At 34.1% G+C, this 23,902-nt stretch overlaps 4 protein-coding genes and 1 pseudogene across 7 annotated transcripts; 1 reads left to right on the top strand and 4 right to left on the bottom strand.

Annotated features, from left to right (window-relative positions):
* The first annotated feature begins 3,336 nt into the window (after positions 1-3,336).
* Positions 3,337-6,500, top strand: LOC120207224 (lysophospholipid acyltransferase LPEAT2-like). 3 transcript variants are annotated; one of them, XM_039206742.1, is made up of 13 exons: positions 3,337-3,426; positions 3,510-3,569; positions 4,045-4,208; positions 4,291-4,354; positions 4,464-4,532; positions 4,712-4,807; positions 4,945-4,989; positions 5,161-5,231; positions 5,335-5,401; positions 5,526-5,576; positions 5,983-6,093; positions 6,185-6,232; positions 6,325-6,500. In XM_039206742.1, the coding sequence occupies exons 1-13, from the start codon at positions 3,391-3,393 to the stop codon at positions 6,496-6,498; spliced, it is 1,056 nt and encodes a 351-aa protein (XP_039062673.1). In that variant the 5' UTR covers positions 3,337-3,390; the 3' UTR covers positions 6,499-6,500. The 3 variants fall into 3 exon arrangements, with proteins under 3 accessions (XP_039062673.1, XP_039062675.1, XP_039062674.1); XM_039206744.1 differs by lacking the exon at positions 3,337-3,426 and having other exon boundaries at positions 3,513-3,569; positions 4,017-4,208; XM_039206743.1 differs by lacking the exon at positions 3,337-3,426 and having other exon boundaries at positions 3,513-3,569; positions 4,032-4,208.
* Positions 6,501-6,927: 427 nt separating this feature from the next.
* Positions 6,928-10,994, bottom strand: LOC120207225 (annotated as a pseudogene).
* Positions 10,995-13,713: 2,719 nt separating this feature from the next.
* On the bottom strand, positions 13,714-18,209 carry LOC120207147 (synaptotagmin-4-like). Its single transcript, XM_039206658.1, has 11 exons — positions 18,021-18,209; positions 16,926-17,027; positions 16,642-16,692; positions 16,187-16,307; positions 15,860-15,978; positions 15,593-15,691; positions 15,124-15,204; positions 14,920-15,005; positions 14,592-14,817; positions 14,058-14,222; positions 13,714-13,989 (listed from the first exon to the last, which is right to left on the bottom strand). Exons 1-11 carry the CDS (start codon positions 18,138-18,140, stop codon positions 13,714-13,716), a joined length of 1,446 nt encoding a protein of 481 aa, XP_039062589.1. The 5' UTR covers positions 18,141-18,209.
* Positions 18,210-19,057: 848 nt separating this feature from the next.
* LOC120207148 (transmembrane protein 64-like) lies at positions 19,058-19,777 on the bottom strand. Its single transcript, XM_039206659.1, has 3 exons — positions 19,631-19,777; positions 19,309-19,526; positions 19,058-19,223 (listed from the first exon to the last, which is right to left on the bottom strand). Exons 1-3 carry the CDS (start codon positions 19,748-19,750, stop codon positions 19,058-19,060), a joined length of 504 nt encoding a protein of 167 aa, XP_039062590.1. The 5' UTR covers positions 19,751-19,777.
* A 982-nt stretch (positions 19,778-20,759) lies between these two features.
* Positions 20,760-23,175, bottom strand: LOC120207226 (4-hydroxy-tetrahydrodipicolinate synthase, chloroplastic-like). Of its 2 annotated transcripts, none has more exons than XM_039206746.1 (3): positions 22,800-23,175; positions 22,456-22,539; positions 20,760-21,923 (listed from the first exon to the last, which is right to left on the bottom strand). In XM_039206746.1, the coding sequence occupies exons 1-3, from the start codon at positions 22,883-22,885 to the stop codon at positions 20,996-20,998; spliced, it is 1,098 nt and encodes a 365-aa protein (XP_039062677.1). In that variant the 5' UTR covers positions 22,886-23,175; the 3' UTR covers positions 20,760-20,995. The 2 variants fall into 2 exon arrangements, with proteins under 2 accessions (XP_039062677.1, XP_039062676.1); XM_039206745.1 differs by having other exon boundaries at positions 22,456-22,542.
* Positions 23,176-23,902: the final 727 nt, after the last annotated feature.

A 23,902-nucleotide genomic window follows, 5' to 3' on the forward strand; every position in this document is an offset into this window, starting at 1 on the left:
ATTTCTGGCTAACCAAATGGACCGGATGAACCCAAATAACTCAATACTCCACACTTTCCTGCCAACTTTAGACAATGAAATACCATTCCAACAAAGACGAAAAGTACCAAAACTACATGGACAAACGAAATGCAAATTCCAAATTGAAAACCACCTTTGCCACAATGGCCAAACCATCAAACAGTGACAAAAAAGATGATCAGTGGATTCAGGCTCTTTTCTATAAAACAGACACAAGCATGAGTCTCGAATCACCACGCCACGCTTAGCTAATTCCTAAGAACACCCATATTTCCTAAGAAATATCAAATGCTCATCCTCTAAAACCCATTTTGATCCTCTAACAACACCCAAAAACAAATCCAACTTGTTTCTTAAAGATCAAAATCAACTTTTTCCCTTAAAATTTCAAGAACACAAAAAACAACACACTATCCTTCAAACCCAAAACCAAACTTTCCTAACCTTAAACCTACAAAATACTACCCAAACACCCAAATCATCGGCCAAAAATACCTGAACCAAGACTTATTCAAACCAAAAATGTAGGGAAAAAGCAGACTCACCCAAAACGTGTTTCCCTCCAATGATGGCAAGCTTTCATTCCTTACATTCTTTCAAGATCTTAGTGATGACTTTGCTTGCTTAATCTTCGTGTGTTTAATGATATTGAATGGAAGCCTATTTATACTAATGATTTTGGCTCGGATTAATGGTTCCCGCTCAAAACCGTTATAAAAATGGTTGCAACGTCTTGATTCCAGAAGCTATAATTTTTCTCTAATTTTTGTATTTTTTTTGCATGATTCGAAATGTTCGAAAGAAATGGGGTGAAGACATGCAGTAATCTTGGGATCTTTTCCAAGTTAATGTTCCAAACACCCTAGTCCGAAAAATAATTGATTGAGTGAATTATTTAGGGATTTCTTTTTTTCAAACACAATATTACAACCATTTCCCACTTTCATTAATGTACCAAAATATGAAATTAGCTTATTAGCTGCAATTAGCATAATCGATGAAATATAACCTAATCAATTTATTCTTATTTATAAAAATTTTATTCTTTCAGAATTATTTCATAATAATAATAATATTTTTTATTTAAAGTAATTTTTTATCATTTAAATATGTATCTTTCTAAAAATATATTTTATAAAATAGATAATAATTGATATAATTAAAGATACATTACAAGATTTTCTTTTAATTAACCTAAATTAATCTGACTGACTTGAAATAATTTTAAATATAAATTTTTAATAAATTCAAAAATTAAACTATTCGAATACGGATAGTATAAAATACAATAATTTTTATCAAATATATGGATTTATTTATTTTTTATAATATAAATGAATATATATATATATATATATATATATATATTTGTAGTTATTTAGTTAGTTGGTTGGTTGGCTAGTTAATTAGGATCCACGTACACTTATTATAAAATTTGTTGCTTCTATATCCTTTTTATTAGTGTTAGATAAGGAAAATTAAAGATTTAGATTAATTTTTTATTTTTTCAATGAAATTTTTTACATTTCCTTTCATCTCAATCTTTAATTTTCTTTATCAAATTATCATGAAAAGTGTAAAATTAAAAAATTTTACATTATATAATTAGATCTCGTCCATATATATATATATATATATATATATATATATATATATATATCGAAACCTGAGTAGTAAATATACTTCCAGGATTGAATTTCATACTCAAATGAATCTCGTAATAGTAAGAAAGTATGTTTTTTAGCGGTGGGCTTAGCAAAATAAAAATTAGGATAGGGCCCTACAAATTCTCCTCAAAATGGGACATGAGAATTTCTTCTCGTCCGGCTCAAATATTTACACCAAATAAATAAATAAAGATAAATAAAAAAACAAGCAGTTTTCGCTTTCAAATTCTAAAATCCCTCCCCTAAATAATTAATAATTACCTGTCAGACATCCATTGATCAAATTTTTCCGATCTAATAACTATTTGCTGACATGGACGGAAGATTCGTGCATCCCTAGGTTTTCGTCCGAGCTGGCGCCACGCAAAAAATGCACGAATCACCACTCGCGCCTTTACAGGAAAACTGACATGATCCGCGCCTTCCATAAATACCCCCAACCGTCTGTCGCTCCATTAATTATCACCTCATACAACTCTCAAACCACAACAAAAAAAACACTCTCCTTCTTACTTTTATCATTCCTTCTAACAAGTATCAAGTGGATTATGTTATTGTTTTTAAAAGGTAAAATTATTTTTTATTATATTATAATCATTAAATATTGTATTAATTTATTATATTTGACTATGTTAATTTTTTTTATGTTTTGCAGTTATAAAATAGAATGTGGGTTGATGCATTTAGATATGAATCATATCTCGAGTAATTTTGTAAATTCGGTAACAATTTGAAATTGTGTTATGTTAATTATTTTGAATGTTTTGTTTTTTTAGTATTAATTTGTATACTATTTATTTAATTAGATGAGTGATTGTATATTAGATCCATTTATTCGTAACACTAAGTTAAAGATATCGAATCTTGTTTGGACGTATTTAGGCGAGGCTGAATTTGATTACATAGTTAGATATGAATGGCATTGTAACCTTGAATCCAACTTTATTTCTGCACTGATCGAGAGGTGGAGACCAGAGACATACACATTTCATTTATCGTGTAGGGAGTGCACTATTACGCTGGAGGATGTTTCCTTACATCGGAGCTTTCGGTAGATTGGGATGTCATTTCTGGTGTGACAGATGGTAATTGACATTCTTTATGCGAGGAGAATCTTGGACGTATCCTGTCTAATTTCAACTGTGGTCGAATATCGTTATCATGATTGGTTATAAACTTTAAACAGTTGAGCGACGTCTGTTCCGAGGAAGATGCTAAAATATTTGTCCGGACTTGCATATTACGACTCATAGGAGGGATCTTGATGCCCGATAAATCTCCCAACCAAATTCATTGAATGTGGTTGCGTCAACTCGTCGATTTTCGAGTTGTCGGATCATTCAGTTGGGGCTCAACTGTTTTGGTATCTCTGTATAAAGAAATGTGTCAAGCAACTGATTATCAGAAAAATGCTTCGACGGATGTCTAATAATTCTACAGTCATGGGCGTAGTATCACATGCCCTTTTTATTTACGGTGCTGAATAACATATTAATCTTCCCGTTATCGCAAGTAATTTCAATATGAGCTAGTATATAAATAATTTTTATATAAATATTTTATTGTTGCTATCAGTGGATTAGAAAAAAAAAGAAAATCAGCTCCAAGGGAGATTGCTCCAATTGTTGTATCGAATCATGAACCCATATTCTATTTCTATGAATTATTTCCGACAATCGTTGAATCAGAGTCCCATGATTCAATGCCCTTTGTCGGAACTATAATTAGAGCAGTGCAGGTAATGTACAATCTTAATCCTAGTTGTCTTCTTACGAAGTTTCTGTTTTCGTGCACTAAAGCTGTTCTTTTTATGGATTATAGGTTATATATGTCAATAGATTCTCACCTGCATCTGAAAAGAATGCGGTACATGAAATAAAGGTAGAAAGTTTCTCTAACATCTGTGTTTTGGGTTGTTGACCTTCTCGTTTCAAAACTTGGGTTGAGGAAATGAAGCTTTACAAATGTTTAAAGTCTAAAGCATTGTTTGGTAAACTGAAAAATTAAATTTAGAATAATTTTGGATAAAAAATAATAACCATTTGAATATTTTATTTTATTTAAAATATGAGATAATTTATTTAAATAATTTTTTAAGAAAATAAAATAAACTTAATATTTTCAAGAAAAAACATATTTCCGTTGAAAATTTTGCATTAAGTAGAAGTTTAGTACCCTTATCAAACACAATTAAAAAAATAGTTAAATGTTTCAACTTTTTTATTTGAAAATGTTTAGTGCTTTCTCGAACACACCCTTAGGCCTTAGCTAAGTCTAAAGAAATAATTCCATAGGTTTCTTTATCAATTTATTAGCTATCTGATACAGAAGCGTGCTTTCAAAGATATGAATACAGAGAAGGGCTGCATGTGATAAATTTCCTCGAGTGTTACTGTTTCCAGAGGGAACCACAACTAATGGAAAGGTCCTTATGTCATTTCAACTTGGTGCATTCATCCCGGGTCATCCGGTTCAACCCATTATTGTTCGTTATCCTCATGTACCCTTTGATCAATCTTGGTAGGACTTGATTTCTTTGGTCTCTAATGTTCTTTTTTCTTTTCCTCGCACTTGCTAATTACTTTTGGTCTTGATTGTTTAGGGGGCTTATTTCTTTGGCTAAGCTCATGTTTAGGATGTTTACTCAGTTTCATAATTTTAAGGAGGTCCGTTATCTAGCTCATTCAATTCAAAGTTTCAATGTTGTATTCCAAAGTCCAGCAGATTTCACTTTTTTTAAAAAAAATCGATTTCACGTTTTTTCTTAATTGACAGGTAGAATATCTCCCTGTCATTATGCCCCCAAACAATAAAATACAAAGTCCTGTCCACTTTGCTGAGAGGGTGAGTCTATACTTGTCATTTGTAGTTGTTACTTCGTTTCGCCCTTGGTGTGTATTTTTAGTTTTTAAAGAGCTCAAATCCAATGTATAGATTCGTTAAAGTAGTCTGTAATGTATGTTTTTTTTTTCTGTAGTGTTGGGTTTTTTAGATTATTGATTAGTTCATATGTGTGTTGGCAGACTCGTCAAGCTATGGCAAGTGCTCTGAATGTTGTTCAAACATCTCATTCCTATGGGGATTTAATGCTCCTCATGAAAGCTGCTGAAGTACAACAAGTATGTGCTTCTCTCAATGGTTTTTTATGAACTTGTGCTTCATCTGAATATCTATTTGTTTTCATTCTATATTGAGCTTTGAATTCAACTGTCTTTTTATAGTTCGTGTTAATAGTTTTTTAGCATAAATTTTGCAGGGAAGACCCTGGAATTATATGGTTGAAATGGCCAGGATTGAATCAGTGAGTCGGGCACTGAAACTCTTCTCTCTTGAAACATACCTCATTCTCTTTGTCTTCTATGAAAAACTTGATTTAACATTGTCCACATTGGTTTCTATGAAGTTGCTTTCTCCCTACATTTTTCGTCAATTCAGTTTCCGACTTGGTAAACGATTTAATATCATTATGCAGCTGTTTCAGATAAGCAGCTTGGAGGCTGTGGACTTTCTTGATAAGTTTCTTTCAATGAACCCTGACACTAGGTATTGCTAATGTAGCAGATCTAGACTTGTAGTGGAAGCAGAAAGATGTTTACTCCTTTCTTTTTTAGTAATTTTTTATGTTTCAAATCATCTCTTCTTGCAGCGGTTGCGTTAAACTTAACGACTTTTTGAGGGTTCTACGATTAAAGGCATGTAAACTTTCTGAAGAGGTCAGTTTCCCTTACCCCTGTCTATTGATATTTGAGAACTGATTAACTATGAACACTTTCATCTTGTTTGCTTAGTTTTGCCACCTTTTCCTTTTGATTGTATTGTGATTATTTCCTCGTACAGATTTTTGGGTTCCTAGATGTGGAGAAGAATGGATCGATTACATTTAAGCAGGTAAGTTCTACTTCCGGTTACTACCTCCCTCGAATTGTCTACTTCTGTTTAATTTTTGCATGTTAGCATCACGCTATAGCATGTTTCTGCCTGACCATGTCGATGGCAACATATTCACGGAAAATCATACTGCTCTGATCTACTATGAAGTTGTGAATGCCTTTGGACTCACTACCTTTCCCCTGCAAGTTATGGTTGGACTCATCACCTCCTTCTCTTCGTCATTGCCACTACTGCTACCATATTGCCTTGATGCTACGTTTAGTAGGATACATGAATTAGGAAGAATAAACTAACTTCACTTGGTAATTTTTAGCCACTCAAATAGCTTAGTTTGGACCAAGAGAAGGAATAAACATTGCTTATTTGGGGGCTTACTATACTGGTTTATTTTTCTTCGTGGCAGTTCTTATTCGGAGTAGCTCATGTCATGAAGCAACCACTATTCATGCAAGCCTGCGAACTGGCATTTGCCGAATGTGATGTGAGGGGAGATAACTACTGTATGAAGAAGTATGCTGCTCTTTCTTGCTTGCTTTTATACTTTGTGCCTTGTGCCCAGAAGAGTACCTTAAAAGCTCTTTTGTTTCTAATTTCTTTTGGAACAGTTGGCAGACATCCTTCGACAGGCAATTCCAGACCTGAATGAAGACCAGGTAAATAAGAGAAGTGTATAGATTGGTTATGCAATAAGTAAATTTTTGGGTGTCATTTTGTGACCGAAATATGCACCGATGGGTTCATGTAGGTCAATGGGCTATTCAACCTATTTGATACGGACAATGATGGGAGAATCAGCCGAGATGATTTCGTTTCCTGCCTGAGAAAGAACCCTTTGCTGATAGCATTGTTCTCACCCAGATTGCTGCAAAAGGACTTTCCAAAATTAGCTGGTGATAGAATGCCGGAGGAGATTGTTTGATAGATGGGCCGTCATCTTCTACAATGGAATTGTTTTTGTTATTGCTTTATATATTTATGAGGAAAATTCCATTTATAAGAATATGACTCGTCGTATTAGTGTAAAACTAATTTAACTTTATAAGATAGGGTTCTACATTTTGTCTTTCGCGTTACACTCGGTATGCTTCATAAGATTTGGCTTCTTCGTCTCTTCCATCAGATTCACTCCACCTCTTCTCAAGATTGAGTGGAATTATACATCATTAATTACTGATTCTACTGATGTGGCATGGTACACCATTAATTACGGATATGTAATATATGCAATTAATACCATAACATTATCTTCTCTGAATTGTTTCTTGAACTAATACCATAATACAATTATAATGTAATGTAAATTGATTATAAAGAAACTAGAAATCTAAAAAGAAAAAGAAAAAAGTTACATAAACCCGATATCTCTTTGCATTTATGGGGAATGAACAAACCCAGGCGCCCTAAATACAAACTATAGCCCAAGCAAAATTGGGCACACTTGGTCAAGGCAAGAGATTTTAGCTAACTATGAACATAAGGTTCAAAGAGTTTTACACAAGGATTTGGATCATACTGTGTGATATGAGCAGCTCGTTCAAACTCCTCTCTTAGAACTCTAATGCTGAACTTGTCCACTACTCGTCCAAGGTCATGAGAAATCTCGAACGGATCCTCTATGCAGATTAAATGCCGATCATTTCCAACTCTCCTTGTCCAGTCTTTCTCTTGCTTACTGTACAAAGAAATTTCATAAATGAGATTTGAATCTAATCCCTCCCCCCACCCCCAAAACACACACACACAAAAATTACGAGCAATTCTAAAAGATTAGAAACATGTTTCATCCTGCCCAAATATTGTAGAACTCTCGAATTTCTAGAACTGAAAGAACCAGAACGGCAAGGCATCTAGCATAAGATGGGGACATAAATTCATGCAATTAACTTGCACTTGCATGTTCAGCAATTGTCGAGAGAATCTCTATCTCACCTGATTATGCTTCCTGTGCGAACAGATATTACTGAATTTGCATAATCGTGACCATACGCCCAATAGTTAAAGAATCCCCACACCAGTTGAGCAACAGTTTCCTTGTTAGGAGAGCCAAAGTTGCTAAGTTGTTCAACTTTGTCAAAGTAAGCACACTCAATATTATCCACAGTGATACTGTAGGTTTTCTCCATCCCCTGAAAGAGAATTAGAAAAAAAAGCAAAATTCAAATGTTAACCCAACAACATTCAATCACAGTACTTGGCAAGTAAAAAGAAATAGAAAAACAAAGCTTCTCATTAAATGTTTCACGCAAAGGAATAGAGGCTGTGATAGATCCAACATGGAACTAACCACATGCTAATTAATAACCGTAAGATTTGTCATGAAAACATATTAAACAATCATACAGACTTTTCCACTAGTTACATTATATAACTCTCATTGTCTGCCACACTTTCATTATATTATGCAATTGAAAATGGCGACGCAACAAATAGATATCAAATTATTAAATTCCATTAAGTTTTGCTCACCCCTAGTAAAGGTAGATAAAAATTCAAATTACTGAGTTCCATAAGTTTTTGCACCAAGAAATAACATAAATGAGCCATATGAAATAGCAGATATGGGAAGCAAGAAATCCTACGCACCTGCAAGCATGGAAGGATAGCAGGTCTACGTTGCTGTAAGAAATGGATGCACATCAAAACATACCTGCAAAGAAAATGCTAATTAAAGACAAAACTTGAGCACAAGCAAAAATGTTTCCTACTCTTTTCTAGATGCACAAATCCTAACTACAGTGACCGTCATTAGCTTGTAGTTTTATCTATGCTTACACTCCAAAGCAGGCTAAACAGCCTAGCCACTAGCACCAATTGGAATTTGCTGCACAAGAATTACATTGCTGATTATTGGAATAGAATTATAGTTGTAAATAACTTACGCATAGCTGGATAAAGTTCCTCGATAAGTTTCATTTACCCCTCTGGACTTGGCCCAATGTTTCACAATAAAAGCTAACTGTCGTACTCTGGCATCTATCTTTGCATAATCCCGTAGAAGCTTAGTATTTATTACAGCCAAAACATTGTTTATGCAAATGTCACAGGAAATTCCAGTTGTTGGATCCATAAGCTTTACTATGGGGACTCTAGCACGAGTCAATGCCTGCACAGGAGGCAAATGGTAAGTTATACTCTATTTTCTGTGTAAGTGTTAGTCTACACTTAAGGAGAATCTGTACAAACTTCATAAAAACATAGTAGCAGGAAAGGACAACAAAAAGGAAGAGTTTAATGGAAATATAACACAAAGATAACAAAGAATACTGAACCTATCTTCAAAAACTAATATAAATCAGATAATGAATAAAGGGTATAAATTAAAGACTTTTTAGGGTGCATGTACTTATTCAAATTTGGAACAATATTCTCAACTTATATTAACATCCACCTAGAAAAGCAGAAAAGTAATAAAACAATCAAGTTTTAAAAAAAGCCATAAGCAGCGGATATAAATAAAATAAATTAGAAAACTGATCAGTTAAAGAAAGCCAAATTAGCAAATTGAGAACATTAATAGAACATACTGAAAATCTAGGAAACTATCTTAATACCAATTTAAAAGGGAAAAATCATGAGGTAAGATCTCACTTATAGTTGTTTGCGTTAAATTTTAAAGGAGTTAGCAATATAACCAACCTGTACATTCTGAAGATTATCTGACTGCAAAATATCTGCCAACTTTAACAAGACTTCAGCTTTGTCGTTAATTTCCTCATTAAATGCAAGACAAACATCAATGTCACTTTTAGAAACCCCGAAAGAGTTGGCACATGATCCATAAAGAAATAACTGTGCTTTTGGCCATTCTTTGCAAACTAGTTTCTCAAGTAATGCCAATATCTGTTTCTGCTTAGTTCTTTCCTCCTCAGGCGGTATAAGTGACTCATAAATAGCAAGCAAAGGTGCATTTAGCCTGTGAATGTCACCACAACACGGCATCTGTCTTTTCAGCATTCTAACTCTCTGGCTGAGTAACCTTTGGCCTCTGTTATCTATTCTGGATTCCTGATATGAAAATCAAAAGTCAATACCAAATTTAAACTAGAGTACATTTGGACACCATTTGAACTTATGATGCAAAGCATTGGAAACTAATTTTACAAACTAAATAAGTGATCTATTTTTTTTGATAAGATAAATAAGTGATCTATTAAGCATATAGTACCCAAAAATAATTGTGTCTGTTGAATCTCTTTCTAAAATCCACACCTGGATGGCTACTCCATAATCGTTAAGTCTCTGAACTCTCAGAGCTTCACAAATCATTGTGATGGCTTCAAGGTAATAAAAGTAAAATTATGCTGGGGAAAGTTTTACCTTCTCACGACCATGTTGCTTCTTATCATTCTTATCATCAGATTCTTCCTCAATCAACAAGGAATCAACAAGCTTTTCCCCAACTTTATCCACTTGGCCACCATCTTCCCCCTTAAACTTATCACGCACTGAAAACCCTTCTCTATAACTAACCCTACTCGATTCCAAAAGAAACTCTTCAATATCAAGCTGTTCACGAAGTAACATCTCATTGTCACCACTCAAATGACTGTATTCAGCTTTTAGTTTATCTACATTGTCCTCAACATGCTTCCTCCTACTTCCTAAATCCCGGCTCCCTCCTCCTCTAGGCTTCCCTGAAAACCCTGGAGGCGCTCTTATAGTTTCCATTGATGAGGGAGGCCTGTAATTCCCAACATTCTGCCGTTGCTTTCCTCTTTCAACAGAATTTTGATGTTGAAAGGCATATGGACTCGAATTTGGATTGGAATTAAGCATTGAAACCGATTGCTGTTCCGAGACCGATAGATCCAACTTCGGTGTTTCAAGCAAAAATTCCCATCAAGTAAACCCTCGCGCTTCTGCAGGATTTGAATATCACTAGGAAAAGAACCAAAGAGGAGTTTTTTCTGCTGGATTACGTGACTGTTATTATTATCAACACCTGGAAACCCCGACCTTCTCAAGTCAACGTTTAAAGGTCCTTGATTACCGACTAATTGGTTTCCCGATGAAGAGGGAAACCCTAGAAAATTAAGCGCCAAAGGCGGAGGGTTTGTTTGCGACCGCGGAGTCTGGAGATCACGTCCGTTCGACGGCCAAGATGGCGGCAAAGGGAGTGCGCGCCCAACAGCTGCAACGGCAGGATCTAAGGGCAGCGGCTGCTGCTGTTGTTGCGGTTGAGGTATGAGCATGGCAGTAACACTAGACAGTGATGGAGAATGTTGTTGTTGCTTTGAATGAGGCTTTTGCAGTAAGGAAAGAAGGAATTCGCCACCATTGGCAGTGAGTGCCGGTGGCGCGTCGCCACCTCCGCCGGACATCGAAGCTAGTTTCTCTAACACTTCGGTATGATCGATTGGCCAAGCGAGACGTGAAAACCTATCAAGCTATCTGATTCAGCTAAAAGATAATACTGAAAATTTTGTGTGTTTAAAATAATCGTATCTAAAATCTTAAATCTGGGGAACATACAGCTTCATCGACATCGGACAACCGTTGGATCTTTTAGATCAAAGGATGTCGTATGGTGGTATTACGTTTAGATATTGACTTCGAGTGTTTGATCAAAACTCTTAACTCGCCCGCTGTTTGGAATCCGGACTTCGGGCAAGTATTTGTCACCACCGACGAATCATTCGCGTACGATTCCTTAGCTACCAAGTTTATTAAGGGGCGTTTGGTTCAGAGTATCTAATATTATTGAGTGAATGAAATTTCATTCTTTCTTTTAATTGACAAATATTTTTAATTTTTGGTAATAAGTTATTTTCAACAGTGATATTTTGAGAGTAAATTATCAAAAATGTGATTATCATAATTTTTTTAGGTATTGTTACATTCTCGGCGTTTTAAACTAAAAATGCTTTTAATTTTTTTTTTAAAATATCATTCTTTTGTCGTTGAATAAAAAAAAATCAAGGTTAAATTGTAAATTTATCCTTAAACTATTTTAGATTTAAAAAAATCCATAATTAAAATTTTATATAAAGTTAAGAGATTAAAATAAAAATTTATCATTTCATTAAACATATTTATCTTTTTAATTTTATAAAAAAATTATATAAATTTTATGAATTTAAACTTTTTTAAAGAAAATATATAAATTAATTATAGTAATATTATAGTAGAATTCAACTTATTAAAAAATAAATATATAATAAAGACAATTTGGTAAAATATACATTCTAATAATCTTTTATTCATTCAAGTAAACATTGTAATCTTACATTCCTGCTAAACGAACCAAAGACAAAATACAACATTCTAGTAATCATATTTCCGTCGGTAATCTTACATTCCATGGACCAAAAGCACCCTAAGGATTTGTTTCATTGTAACTAGTTTTTGAAAAAGAAATTCTAAAAAATGAATTATAATTTTTAAAAAATGAATTTTGAAAAATATGTTTTGGTATTTGAATGATGTTGTGTAATTTATTTTACGTTGTTGGTAATTTTTACTGGAATTGATTTTTTATTTTTTCAATGAAATGAACATACATTATAATTATTTAATCGCATATTATTTAGTTAATTTTTATATAAACAAATTTACAAAATTATATATATATATATTATAATATTTTATTTTTATAAGTACATCAAATTAAAATCTAATACCACTCATTATTGTATTCAATGGTTCTTATTCAATGACATTTTTAACGTTATTTTTAATACTTTAACTTGCAAATAATTTTTTTATACTTAGAATTCAATTGATTTAATCTTTTTAAAAAATATGTTTCCATAAAAATATATTTTTATACCTACATTAAAAAGGAACAAATGTTGATACAGTATTATATAACATTAAACATTGATATTTAATTGTATTAGTAATACACTACATAAACACAATTAAGACTACAATAAACTAAAACAACAACATTATCTAAGTGCATAACAATTTAACATCACATTAAAGCAAAAAGTTTTAACTTTGGATAAACTTTTGAAACCAAATTTTCCAATGCTTCGTTTTTTCGGTAAATTATTTTACGAGATTTGAGTATATTTTCCTTTTAACTGTAGTTTGATTTCCATTCACCGTAACTGATTTTCCCCAACCACCCGTTTGAAAATAGAGAAAGTGTTTTGAGGAAAATGAAATCCCTCACACAAACAGGCCCTAAAGTTGACTCTCCTTTGTGTTTGACTTTTCCCACCTTTTTTTGAGTATTTGTGTTGATTGTTAAGCAAGTAATTGATAAATATAGTAAAAATGATTAACATCATACGTTTAGTACTTATATTCTTAAAGTTTAATTGCATTGAACCTCATTAAATGATAGTGTGAAATTTAAATTTATTATTAAATTTTAAATATTTTAATTAAATCTGTAAAGTCAATTTTAATTTAATCACATTTGTTTGTTAGTTTAGTTATTAATTTCATAATTGATATTAGTGCAAATTTCAATTTAAAACACATTTTAAGTGCGTAAGTTAAATTATGATATATTAATAAAATAATTTTAGATTTATTTTTTAAGATAAAGAGTTTAAATTCTATGAGAATTTATCAAAGAATTTTTTATGACGCATATCACGATTTTGAGGTGTTGAAATATTGTTAGAATGTCGCGTAGTATATTATAATAGTTGCATGAGTTGAATTTTATTTAATATGAATTGGTTGAAAACGACATGTATTATTACGATAAAGGATAATGTAAGATTGAGATTTACATCAACTATAAAATTAATTCTTTGTCTTTTGTTGTTTAGTGAAATTATTAATGTATTTATAAAATTGGATATGATTTAAAATTATATATATATTTATAATATTATATTTTAAATAAGATATTTTGAGGATAAATTATGAACATGAGTATAAAAAATTAATAAATTGATTGAAGAAAAGAATTGGTAAAAAATACAATTGGATGATTAAATTAAATAAAAATAAAGTTTATAGGTTACATTAAAAAAATAAAAATATATTAATAGAAGAGAAATTAAAGTTACATATATATTCTAAAATAATTGAAGAACGTATATATTAATAAAAATAATTTGGTAAAAAAAATAAATTTAAAATGAATGATAAATGAGAAAAAAATCAAGAGTAAAATCATAAAATAATCGAATTATTTAATTAAAGACCAAACAATGAAGAAGCATTTGAATCACTTAGTCGAGTAAACTGAAGCATTTGAGTTACTTCTTCTACTAGATTGCCCAGTTATTGTCCTGCCCATGAACTTCCCTGCTTTACTCAGTCCACTGCCAAAACTCCCCATGATCCCACCAGAACCACCCGGTGCGGTCGCTGTTGCATCGTCTGCAGCCGTTGTGCTTTGGATAGCTCCAGCCTCTTTCAACTCCTTTTTGGCTTCTAGGATTCTATTCTCTTCTTCCCCCGCCTCCGCCTGTTCCTCCTTGCTAAACAGATGGTACAAAAGCTAAAAGTACAAAACAGATACAATTAGTTAAAATGACATCAAAGCAAAGTCCAAAACAAAATATCTACCTTAAGGGTACAAGTTCCTCTGTCCTTCTTGTCTTTTACTTTAAGTGTATCAAGTGAAGCCAGAAGCCTCAGGTCAACCTCCATGGGTTTCTCTGGTTCCAGCTCACTCAAACGAAGCTTTGCAATTCCTAATCTCCCGTCTTGCCCAATATCCTCGTCGAAAACCTGTTTGAAGCCATAACGAATGTTGCATAAATTGATGGTAGTAAGTATGCAAGCATACATAAACAAAACAGACGGAAAAGAAATCTTGTGAAGTCCACACAGATATGTATCCTACATAAGCATGTGCAATTCAGAAAAAAAAGGTTCATATTGGATATGTTCAATGAAGTTTTTCTGTGTATTTATTTCCATAGAGGATCATATTTCAATATCTATATCCGGAGATGCATATGTCGGGATATTTCAAGAGAAATGAGACAAAAATGTGTTCAAGGTAAAACGTAATCCTTTCAAGAGTATTAAAAAAATTAGAAATTTCCAACGTTGATATTCAATATAAAAGGAGGAAAAGAAAGGGTGGTTCAGAACCTCTACAGTGAGTGATTGTGTCTCTCGGTCTTCTGCAATTAACTCAAAGGTTTCGTTCCAAACAGGATTCAGGTTGTTATCGACGACTTTTGTTTTAAATTTGAAGCGAGGACGAATGTGCACAACCACATAAGGATCAGATTTTCCAATCACCTCCTTGTTCTTTAAATCGTTGGCTTTCACTACCGTAACTTTCAGCATTCCCTCTGGTTTAAGCTCTAGTTCACTGCATAACGAAAGAAGTGACATTCATCCGACAAACGGAAAAGTATCGACATTCAAAAATTAAAAACATTATAAAATTTGATGATTCTTTTTTTGGGATTACCTTGTATCAACTTCTGTACCACCCATTGGAACAACAATTCTGTGCGGCCACTGAAGAGTGTCTGTGAGAATTGACTCCACGATATCCTACAAAATATGACCAAACTGGTCAGCAAAATGAATGAGTGTATCTACGAAATTAAGAATGAAATATCACTGGACTAACATATTTCAAAGAAGTAAAAATAAGCACCAAAAAACTTACATCCATAATGTCTGAAATTCCAGGAATTCCGGTTAAGCTTCCACCAACAGCCTTCAGAGTGTAATCAATTCTAGGTTTTGGCTGATAGGGTTTATGAAAGAATCAGCGATTTCCACAAAAACTATACGACTTCATTCTTCGGAATTTTGATTAAAGCCACTTATAAATAGCATTTCATAGCAGAAATAGAATGAAAACATATAAATTTTGGGGCTAGCAAGCAAAAAGGACACCTACAACGCTGGACATCTTCATGTATAGGAATCACCTATACACTTCAGTAAAAACTATATATAACCACTTCTCTTTCAGAACTTATTCTTCTCCAGATTCAAGACAATCTTACAACAAAGCAAGCCACATGTGCCGTCTATTGCACAATAAAATGTTTTTGTGGAACATCCTGGAAAGTTAGTTAAACCAAAACATCTATACAAATCGAAGCCATTCAGAAATTACTTATTGTTACCTCAGAAAGAAGAGCCACGACGAGTGCTGAAATACAAGGCATCTCAACAGTAAGTTGGAAAATGATTCGAACATTGGAGAAAAACTGAAAATCCTTCAACTGCATAATGAGGAAAGCGATAACAGGAAGCCACAAAAGTACCATCTCATAAGATTCAAAATATAAAGATGGCAAAAATAACATCGTATGCTATAGTGTTTGAAAGGTTGTGCATGACAAGTTTGAAAGGTTGTGCATGACAAGTTTGAAAGTTGTTAATGCCCCAACCTGAATTGGTATTGAAGCAACAGGAGTATCAACCTCTATAACGATATTTGGATCACCACCCCACCGAAAATCAATATCCATCGTGACTTGACCTTTCTTAACGCTCTGCACACGAATACCTGCATTTTCCATAAGTAACCAGGCAGGTAGGAATGCTTAAAAGGACATATATAGATATGCGGCATACATTTACATAACATGTATAAATGAATCCTTGGGATTAATAACATGAAAAGCAGCACTGGTTGAAAGACGGCCATAACAATTGTAAATGGATCTCCTTGATAGAAGATGAAGTTACACCAAGAAAAATCCGTAGATTTATACCTTCAATCTTCGGAGCTACAGTTCCAAGGGACAATTTGCTGAACTTCAGTGAATTAACTCCTGTAGGTCGGTATTCTTCCAAGATCGGTTCAACGGATTCTTTGATAACAGCTGATGCTGCCTGAAAATAAACAAGTTAAACAATATTTGGCTCAAAACTCATCACGGCGAAGCCATTTAAACATATCAGAGGTTTTTAACTCTTCCATTCATTTACCTTTCAAAATTCAATTCCGTTTTTCCACTATAAAAGAATATTTAATTACAAGCCGCGTATAGAGCATTGTCATTATTTTCACTTCAGAAAACACCATAGGTACAGAACGAAGTGCCTAAATCTAATCTGCTATGATGGAAAACCTTTACATGAAAGCCATATTGATAGTTCCTTTTACTTGCATAGTAAATACTCTGAAACTTATAGCAACAAGATACAAGAATAACAAGTAACGTACCTCTGCAACAAAAGGCCATAATTTGCTCAATTGCTTGTTCAACCATTTTGCCTAAAAGAACCAACATAGTGTGACTGTAAGCAAATACATTGCATGAAATCTTAATAAAGAAAACGGGAGCACATTTTTCTATACCAACACATACAGATGTATCTATTCTTTGAAGATGTAATCAAGAGAAGTTTGGTCTCAACAAGTTGAATCAAGTGCGTGGAAACTTACTAACAATCATAGTAGCCTAAAAAGGCTAAAAGTACCAATTAATCTAACAGCATTACATATACCTGTTCATAGACAGGGAATGATATCCATTCAGGATAATTATCACCACAGATTTTCCTAAGATCATCTCTACTGAGAGACCCAAGAGTTCTTATATCAATTGCCTGACAAATAAGACAAATATAAAGGTTAATAAGCATTTAAAAAGACTAATGCAATCAAAAGTTTAAAATTGACCAAATCAGAAGATCTAAATTACCCTAATGAAAAGTTCCGTTTCCATTAAGACGAACTAAAGTGCAACCCATTACCTAACTGAAAAGGCAGGGACATATGCTTTTCCCGCATATTTTTTGCATCAAACTCTTAATGTATAATGAATGTAGACAATTGATGAGAAAATTGTTCAGAATTTGGCATAAAAAAAAGATATTGTAAAACCACCTTATAATGCTTAATTAGTTTATAATTAGTAATTACTGCCGACCGCATGTAATCATATTCTAAATTAACTTGGTAAAAAATAATTCCTTCTCCTCGAGGATGCTTCTGCTGACACAGTTCCTTCAAGAAATACTCAAACTTCAACCAAACAACCAAGTATATCTACTGATAACAAATGCAGGTTGTTTAATGAGTCGATCTCTACACTGTGCAATAAAGCTATTCCTTACACTCCGTTCAAAACACAACACCTTTTGGCCAGGTTGGTCTAGGTGGTAAATCAAATATATTCATTGGGCTCCTATTGATAACAGACAACTGCCTTAATGCTCTTCATAAACGTACAATATCTCTTAAAGAAAACTCTTATGATTCAAAGCCCTATAAGGCAAACTTTTAAGTACACTGTCAAGAACACAAAATCTTGACAATTAAAACAGGAAAATTCAAGACAAACAGCTGAAAGCATGACATTGAATTGATGGATTGGAGTATAACACGGGGAAAATAGAAATGAACTTACTCAGGCTTCATACGGATGCGATCCAAATGAAGCATCTACCTTTTTTCAATAACTTTAGAATTCTCTTCAATTCATTTCATCAATCAATGGAAATAGCAACAATTAACGAGGAGATCGAAGATCAACGGATTGTGATGACTTAAGCAAAGGAATAAGAAACTGAATTAATCAAAGAAAACAAATAAATTACCTTTGAGATTCGCTTGTTGCTTCGGTACTTCATCATTTGAAGCAAGCCAAACATCAATGAAACTCCGAAGAGTATCCCCATCAAAATCCCCGAAATCAACCCCATTTTCCTAGAATTCATACTGAAACATCAAGAAAAACGCAAGCATGTGCGTGCGTATATAAAACAAAGAAAATGATTTCAAATTCGAAACAAAAAAGTTACAGAAATGTTGTAGATCGGATAAGAGATTACTGATAATTAGTTTGTGTTTATTGAACGTTGAAACTGTCTCGCTTGATATCATTCAAAAAAATTAAAATATTAACATCATCAAAAATTTCATTTGGATCCAAATAAAAGATGTCATCATCAAACAAGATGGACGTAGCCGTTGGGCAGCTGAAAGGATTGAAATGAAGAAGATTGAAAAAAATCAAGTAATGTAGGACGTAGTTAGGGAATGTAGACGAATTAAACAGCAATGAAGAGAGAGAGCCTTTCTCCTTCCTCTTGCCTTTGAAATTTCTCTCCCTTTATTTCTAGTAATCGCACGTCTAAGGCATCTAGCGTGTTTGTTTCCAACTCCATTGCAGCAGATTTGATTAGATTATCAGGAAATATTTCAAAAAAAAATTACTTTCACTAAACGTGGGATGGACATGGGTTCCCAACGGTGAATTTTGATCTTATACTCATGTGATGATACATTTTAATCATTATTATTTTTATATTGAACGCTTGAATTTGTTAGTATCTGTCATGTATTTAAACCAATATAATATTTTCATTAAAATGTTTTAGAATATTGTATTTTCTTTTATTATTGTTTTTTAAACCAATATACATTAATAATGTATAATACAGATTTTCATATATAAAACATACACAAACTTGATTAATCTTTTAGTAAAGTACAGAAGATATATTCATGCAGTTATACATCACGCACAATGGGAGTTACAAATTGTTTTCCTTTCACTAAACAAAGCTTAAAAAACAAAAACCAGTGAATTATGTCTTCTATATTGGCTTTCTCTTGGAAACTTGTTCAAGCTCTAACTCACTTCCTGGTGTAGCCGGTCGAGTCTCTTCTTGGTGCGGACGCCGATAAAGATGGTAGACCCCACTGATGCACAAAATCCAGAGACGTTGAATATTATCTGTTCGGGAGTAAGACTCCTGTATTGTGTCGCCTCTGCAAATGATCGTATCAAAATCCCACTACAAAAAAAAAAAAAAGTCAAACGGTTGGTTTTACACAAAATTATGGTTTAAGACTTTAATCAATGATGTGGGATGTTGTAACCTGTAGAGTGCAATGAAAACTTCAGGCAACATCCCCAGCCAAGTCCCCATCAAGTAAGGAATGTAACGGACGTTGGTAGCCCAAGCGGCGTAGTTAAACAAAATGTAGGGTAATGGACTGATCCTAATCAACGTAACAGTTCGAAACTGATGAAACCAGTTCCCTTCGCCGGCGAGTCTCAGTATCGAAGCTTCCTTTGGATATTTCTCTAACAACCGCTACGTTATAACAACAAGAGATTTCAGTAATCTGATTGTTGTTGAAAAACTAGACAGACTCAAACCTCAGGAGAAGTTGTAGGAAATGGAGTTTTGAAACTCACTTGAATTCTGGTGTGGAAGACAGAACCAACAAAGTAAGGTAATGATACACCTACAGAAACCCCGGCCATGACCAGTACCATTCCTTTTACGTATCCGTAAGCCATTCCAGCCACCCACATTGAAGGTGTTGACGGCAAACATATGGTTGGAAATACAGCTAATGTAGCTATGATCACAATTATTCTCTGTGTTGTTGAACGCACGGGCCTCCCATTGTAAAGCCGGGACAACCACCTGCCGTCGTACAAGTATTAATCTATTCGGATTCTAAAATTTCTTTTGAGTTAACATCTATAATTTCTTGTAATTTCTCTTGTAATTTCTTATTTCTCGTCTCCTTCCCGGTTTCCAGTTCATTCACATTCATCACTAATTAAACTGTCTTGGTTTAATCTGGTTTCTAAAGCAGCGATGAGTGGGTCGAGCTATGAATCCTTAGCCTTGGATGGGACGAGAGCATGCTAAAAGTCTAAAATCATGTTTCAATCTATTGCTAGTGACTAATTGATACAACAATGTTACGATTAAAAGACAGAAAAAGAATGTCGAGGGACAAGTGAATGTAATAGTGGGAGTAAGAGATGTCCATGGATTTCTGGTCTGAAATTTGGTGGCACGGTGATTGTGATTTGGACCACGTTTTCGAGGCTTTGGTGGAGCGTGAAAGCTAGATGCTCTAGCGGCGCTCATCAATGGTGCATGTCAACCCATGATACAATAAGACTATCAAATCAAAGCATGGCTTTGAAAAAAAGGGAAAAGTAACAGAAAATTATCTACATAAGGATTGGCTTTCTTTGAGTAAGATCTTAGTTCGAGTGATCCAAGGTAGAAAACATGGAAAAAATTGCGAGTTAGATTCGATTTCATATTAAATATAAGATATTAAAAAAAATTTGGGAAATAAATGTAGGACAAATTTCTTAAAACTCTCTTTTAACACCAAGTTCTGTAAACTTTTTTTTCTCCTTTGAGTTTTATCATTTGTGAATTTAAATGTATTATTTGATAAGTTTAAGAAACAACTTATCAATATCCTAATTATTACTTGGAAGGAAAAGGCTTCATCTGACACATGCTAATGCAAGAAAGATATGGTCCAAAATTACAAAATTAACTACTACCGAAAACACAGAAGAACGAACACCTTTCCGTGGAAACCAAAGAACGTCCATGACGAAGTACAAGGAAAATCAGTCTAAACAAGCAAATATTCAAATATCCATAGGCATCACCAGTACCATATGTTTCTTTTTTAATAAACAAACGGGTGGACTTTACCTGTCATTCTATAAACGAAAATCTAAAATTGCAGAGTCAAAATCAAGACACTAGCTGCGAGTCCTGAACATTGACAAAAGAAACTAATATCGCCCAACTAAGACAAAATCATCGTCATCAAGCACCTTAACGTCCTTTTCTCCAACAAAGTTCTCCCGCCCAATTTCCTTGACCAGATTAACAAATTCCACCCTCTTTGCCAGTGGAAGAGGTACATACGGTAACCTGAAAACTGGCCTCATGACCCCCAATTGGGCAAGGGCTGTGTTAAGGCCAATGGGGTTAGGCTCCTGGAAGAGCCACTCAATCAGAGGTAAGAGCTTTGCGTTAAGTGAAGGGTTTTTACCACCGAACATGAGCTCACGCATCAAGCCAGGAATCATATTGCTTGTAACAGAAATTACCCCAGTAGCCCCATGGCTCCACCTAGCATCATGGCACTGATCGTCATTCCCACTCCACACTACAATACCATTACCTGTATATTGTCCAATGCGGTCATTTCCAACACACTCCTTGATACCAGCCAAGTTAGGACTCTGTGCTACAGTGTTGATGACACGTGGAGGAATATCTTGGCCGGTTCGTGATGGCACATTGTATATGATGGTAGGCCCCATTGGCAGAACGCTATCAAAGTGAGAAACCAAACCTTCCAGAGAGGTTTTTCCATAGTAAGGATTGATGTGAAGAGCAGCATGCATCCCAACAGCAAAACCTTGTTCAGTGGCATGAATTGCTTCCCTGGTTGAGTTGCTTCCTGTGTTGCCAATCACCTTAACCGATCCACCAAAACAGTTGACAGTATGGCCAATAAGCATTATGTGTTCATCCCAGCTCATCAGCTGACCCTCACCGGTTGTGCCACCAACAATTACCCCTTCAGCACCATTTTCAATCTGCATATTCACCAAGTCATCGTATGCTTCAAGATCAAACCTTCCATCAGGTAGATACGGGGTTTTGATGGCTGTTATCAGTCGAAGAGCTTTTATATCTTCTGCTGATGTCCTGCAAAGCAGAAGGCAGGCAAAATCATCGACAGTGGTGATTCTTACAAAACAGAGCTTCATTTACAACAAATCTAAAGCTACAGATTCACGACAACCATATCACGCAGTGAATATACAATGCATGGCACCATCATCACAGAACTAATACATCTTAGGTATCCACCATGTATGGATGATTACACAAGTACCAACTTCAAACATAAGATGGTAACATGTATGATACCATTCTTCTAATTGAAATTATGCATGGATCAGTATCATGTAGTTCAGTTATGTTAATTTCAGTGCTCCATAATAAAGGTTTGAATAACGGAATTTTGTCAATGGCGCATCCAAAGCTTATTGATTATAGCAGCTATAAGAAAAGACCACAAACAGATACACTAACACCGCAAACATTGACATTTCAAGAAGGAACTCAGGTGGAAATGCAGTTCTATCACAGAAATGGTGAAACTAGGCAAACAAATAACAAATTCCGCCCATTTAAACATCAACCGGATTCAAATAGTGGACAGTTCATTAGTTACCTATTTTTAACCTCGAGACTGCGCATAGGGAGATGGAAATTAGGTATCACTGCTGCTTGCGGGGATCTCCATTTTACATTTATCCTCCTACAAAGCAAGCAAGCAGATCAAATTCCAACCGAAATTTAACTTTCGTTCTCGATAACACCCATCAAGGACTAAATCAAACAAATCCAAGCCATAGCAAATTTTCAATTCATGATACCAAATCAGCCAATAAATAACGTTGATTAATAAACTAGTTAACTAATTTAACGACTACTACAATTAAAAACAAAAGAAGAATAAGAAAAGGAAATGAAAAGAACAATATCTTATCTTAAATAAAAAAAAGTTAAAAAAACCTCTTGTAGTTATCGGTGCGACTGGGACGCGGAAACTGGAACGTAGACTCTCTCAAGCAAGCGCCAAAGCTCTTCAAATTGGCCATTTCTCACCAAACAAACAGATAAACAAAAGCCGAGGTTTAGATGAGCTTGAATTTGAGCTGGGTAGAGGAATGTTTAAACTCTGAAATTAGAAATGTACGAAAATCCGACGGTACGATGAGAGGTTGAATCAATGGATAATAATAGTGGTTAAGGTGGTCGATCGGAAAAAAGACGGCGGAGCTTCTTGAGTGACGGTGATGGTTTGGAGCCATGGCGTCAGTTTCTGGTGATGAGATGGCGGGAAGGATTGTGAATTGTGGGGGAGGGGAAAGGTGAAGAGATTAAGGAAGGCAATGGAGGCTACTGGAAATTATGTGGGCTTTAGGGTTGGAATGGCTTGTCTACTTTGGTAATTTAAGCCCAAAACCCATAGACAAACTATTTCAATGTGATGCATGAGTGAAAATTTCTTAATTTTATACTTTAATATTAGCATTTGACGGTGTTTATTTTTTATTAACAACTATGATGTTTATCTGTATCTTTTTTTTATAATTTAATAATTAATTATGTCTTCTCTAATGGTATTAAGAAATGACTGATTACTATAATTATTCTATTTGAAACTTGTCGTAACCGTCTTTCGGTTGGGCCCTGAAATTAGGCTTCGACTTGAAAAATATGGATTGGAGTCGCCACCGATCATTTTAAAGCGATATTAGGTAGATCGGACACCATCTTACCTGATCTGCGTTGTACCAGAAATATGCCGGGCTCGGGAGTCGGTTACAGTCAAGGAAGGATTAGCACCCTTGAACTGCCCTTTCAGTACCATTTAACTTATCGGTTGTCTTAATTGCGAAAATTAAAATTTAAAAATTCGATCATAATCATTTAACTTTTGATTAATTAAAATTATCCTAAAAAGATCATAAATAAAGTAAAAAATAAATAAATAAAACAAACAAAGACAAAGAGTTAATATAAAAAAATAGAAAGGAAATAAAAGGAAATGAAAAAAAAATAAGAAAAGCAGTACTATATTAGGAATAAATAGTTACTAAAATAAAATAGAC

The sequence above is a fragment of the Hibiscus syriacus genome, unplaced genomic scaffold (assembly GCF_006381635.1).
Source record: "Hibiscus syriacus cultivar Baekdansim isolate YM2019G1 unplaced genomic scaffold, ASM638163v2 tig00014370_pilon, whole genome shotgun sequence".
Classification (NCBI taxonomy): Eukaryota; Viridiplantae; Streptophyta; class Magnoliopsida; order Malvales; family Malvaceae; genus Hibiscus; species Hibiscus syriacus.

What these genes read in the sequence shown, in the direction of transcription:
- LOC120207226 (XM_039206745.1), bottom strand. Translation starts at nt 22,885, where the DNA reads ATGGCCAATTTGAAGAGCTTTGGCGCTTGCTTGAGAGAGTCTACGTTC. An exon ending in CGCACCGATAACTACAAGAG is followed by an intron (nt 22,543 to 22,799) that starts GTTTTTTTAACT and finishes CTTGCTTTGTAG; the next exon opens with GAGGATAAATGTAAAATGGA. An exon ending in AGTCTCGAGGTTAAAAATAG is followed by an intron (nt 21,924 to 22,455) that starts GTAACTAATGAA and finishes TCTGCTTTGCAG; the next exon opens with GACATCAGCAGAAGATATAA.
- LOC120207224 (XM_039206742.1), top strand. Translation starts at nt 3,391, where the DNA reads ATGCCCTTTGTCGGAACTATAATTAGAGCAGTGCAG. An exon ending in CTATAATTAGAGCAGTGCAG is followed by an intron (nt 3,427 to 3,509) that starts GTAATGTACAAT and finishes TATGGATTATAG; the next exon opens with GTTATATATGTCAATAGATT. An exon ending in CTGTCCACTTTGCTGAGAGG is followed by an intron (nt 4,533 to 4,711) that starts GTGAGTCTATAC and finishes GTGTGTTGGCAG; the next exon opens with ACTCGTCAAGCTATGGCAAG.
- LOC120207148 (XM_039206659.1), bottom strand. Translation starts at nt 19,750, where the DNA reads ATGTGGGTGGCTGGAATGGCTTACGGATACGTAAAAGGAATGGTACTG. An exon ending in TCTTCCACACCAGAATTCAA is followed by an intron (nt 19,527 to 19,630) that starts GTGAGTTTCAAA and finishes GTTATAACGTAG; the next exon opens with CGGTTGTTAGAGAAATATCC. An exon ending in GTTTTCATTGCACTCTACAG is followed by an intron (nt 19,224 to 19,308) that starts GTTACAACATCC and finishes TTTTTTTTGTAG; the next exon opens with TGGGATTTTGATACGATCAT.
- LOC120207147 (XM_039206658.1), bottom strand. Translation starts at nt 18,140, where the DNA reads ATGAATTCTAGGAAAATGGGGTTGATTTCGGGGATTTTGATGGGGATA. An exon ending in TGTAGCTCCGAAGATTGAAG is followed by an intron (nt 15,979 to 16,186) that starts GTATAAATCTAC and finishes TGGAAAATGCAG; the next exon opens with GTATTCGTGTGCAGAGCGTT. An exon ending in GGTACAGAAGTTGATACAAG is followed by an intron (nt 14,818 to 14,919) that starts GTAATCCCAAAA and finishes TTCGTTATGCAG; the next exon opens with TGAACTAGAGCTTAAACCAG.